Source organism: Notothenia coriiceps, unplaced genomic scaffold (assembly GCF_000735185.1).
Source record: "Notothenia coriiceps isolate Sejong01 unplaced genomic scaffold, NC01 NC01_scaffold00017070, whole genome shotgun sequence".
NCBI classification, from domain to species: Eukaryota; Metazoa; Chordata; class Actinopteri; order Perciformes; family Nototheniidae; genus Notothenia; species Notothenia coriiceps.
In genome coordinates, this window is record NW_011349771.1 from 55,375 (window position 1) to 56,707 (window position 1,333).

General features: G+C 40.6%; 1 protein-coding gene across 1 annotated transcript in view; it reads right to left on the minus strand.

Annotated features, from left to right (window-relative positions):
- The window catches only part of pmt (phosphoethanolamine methyltransferase), a 5,472-nt gene extending 5,127 nt beyond the window's left edge, over positions 1–345 (minus strand). The window contains exon 1 of the mRNA XM_010776525.1: positions 326–345. Within this exon, the coding sequence (XP_010774827.1) occupies positions 326–345 (20 nt within the window). The remainder of the gene's footprint in view (positions 1–325) is intronic.
- Between the last annotated feature and the right edge of the window lie 988 nt (positions 346–1,333).

Here is a 1,333-nt window from a genome sequence, read left to right on the forward strand (position 1 = left end):
GCCACTCTTGTCTTTTTTCTCTCACCATCTTTTCGACTTTGGCGTCCACCGCTTTTGTTTAGAGACCGCTTTGTTCCAAGTGAAACTTTAGATATTTCTCTCTGAACCGAAAATATTAACCTAACTTTAACGGGTTTTTGTTTTTGTTGCGGTACGGAACAACGATTGGCAGGCTTCTGGATTGATTGAGGGGTCACAGTCTTGGCTTAAAGATGGTGGTCCCGGACGTTACTAAACGGGAGGAAAGAAGTGACTGTTGTAAGTCTTTTAGTCTGGTTTCGTTCAGTCTCCATGGAGATATTTTCTTGCCAGACATTTCCTTTACCTTAGTTGGAGCAATGGCATCTTTAAGATTTTACATTTTTGAATTAAAATGATCTACTAGCTCATTTACTGAGATGTTAGCAGGGGCGAGGGTGGAAGAAAAATTCTGAGTAAACATTTCCCGAGTGTTTTCAGTTAAATATCGCTTTGTGGTTACCTCTTTTGGAACATTTGTGTGAACAGAAATAGAGCTCTCAAAGACAACACAGTAATGGTCAGAGAGTGCAGCATCAGTCACCACAACCTCAGAGATATTCAGACCCTTTGAGATAATTAAGTCCAGAGTGTGCCCCTTATTGTGCGTGGGCTCCGTCACATGCTGAGTCAGTCCATAGTTATCAAGAACACAAAACAGTTCTTTAGCCCCTCTGTCCTGGGGGTTGTCAACATGGATGTTAAAATCACCAACGGTGACTAGACGGTCAAAGTCAATACACACTATAGACAGCAGTTCAGTAAAGTCATCAAAAAAACTTGCACAGTATTTGGGTGGTCTGTAGATATTTAGGAACAGAGCTCGACAGGAGCATTTCAGCTGAAGGGCCACATATTCAAAGGAAGCAAAGTTCCCATAAGATGTCTTCCTGCATTGAAGGGAATCATTGAACAAAATAGCAACTCCACCCCCTTTCTTATGCATTCTTTCCTGACTCATAAAACTAAAGTTGGGAGGGGTTGATTCGATAAGAACAGCTGCACAGTTATTTTGTTCAATCCAAGTTTCCGTTAAAAACATAAAATCTAGATTGTGCTCAGTGATAAAATCATTGATTAAAAATGTTTTACCTGCCAAAGACCTGACATTTAATAAAGCTAGTTTAAGTTTGTTAAACACACTATCAGTCAGATTTTTTGTGGCAAGCTGTGGCTGACATGGAATCACTTCTAAATTTGATAAACTCACACAAACCTTTGAGCGCTTCCTGTGTCTAAGCTGATTCACCGCTCTTAATCTATTACCTATCAACACAGATATCGGCAAAGCTACTGGCAAGCAGGGCCCCGTCTT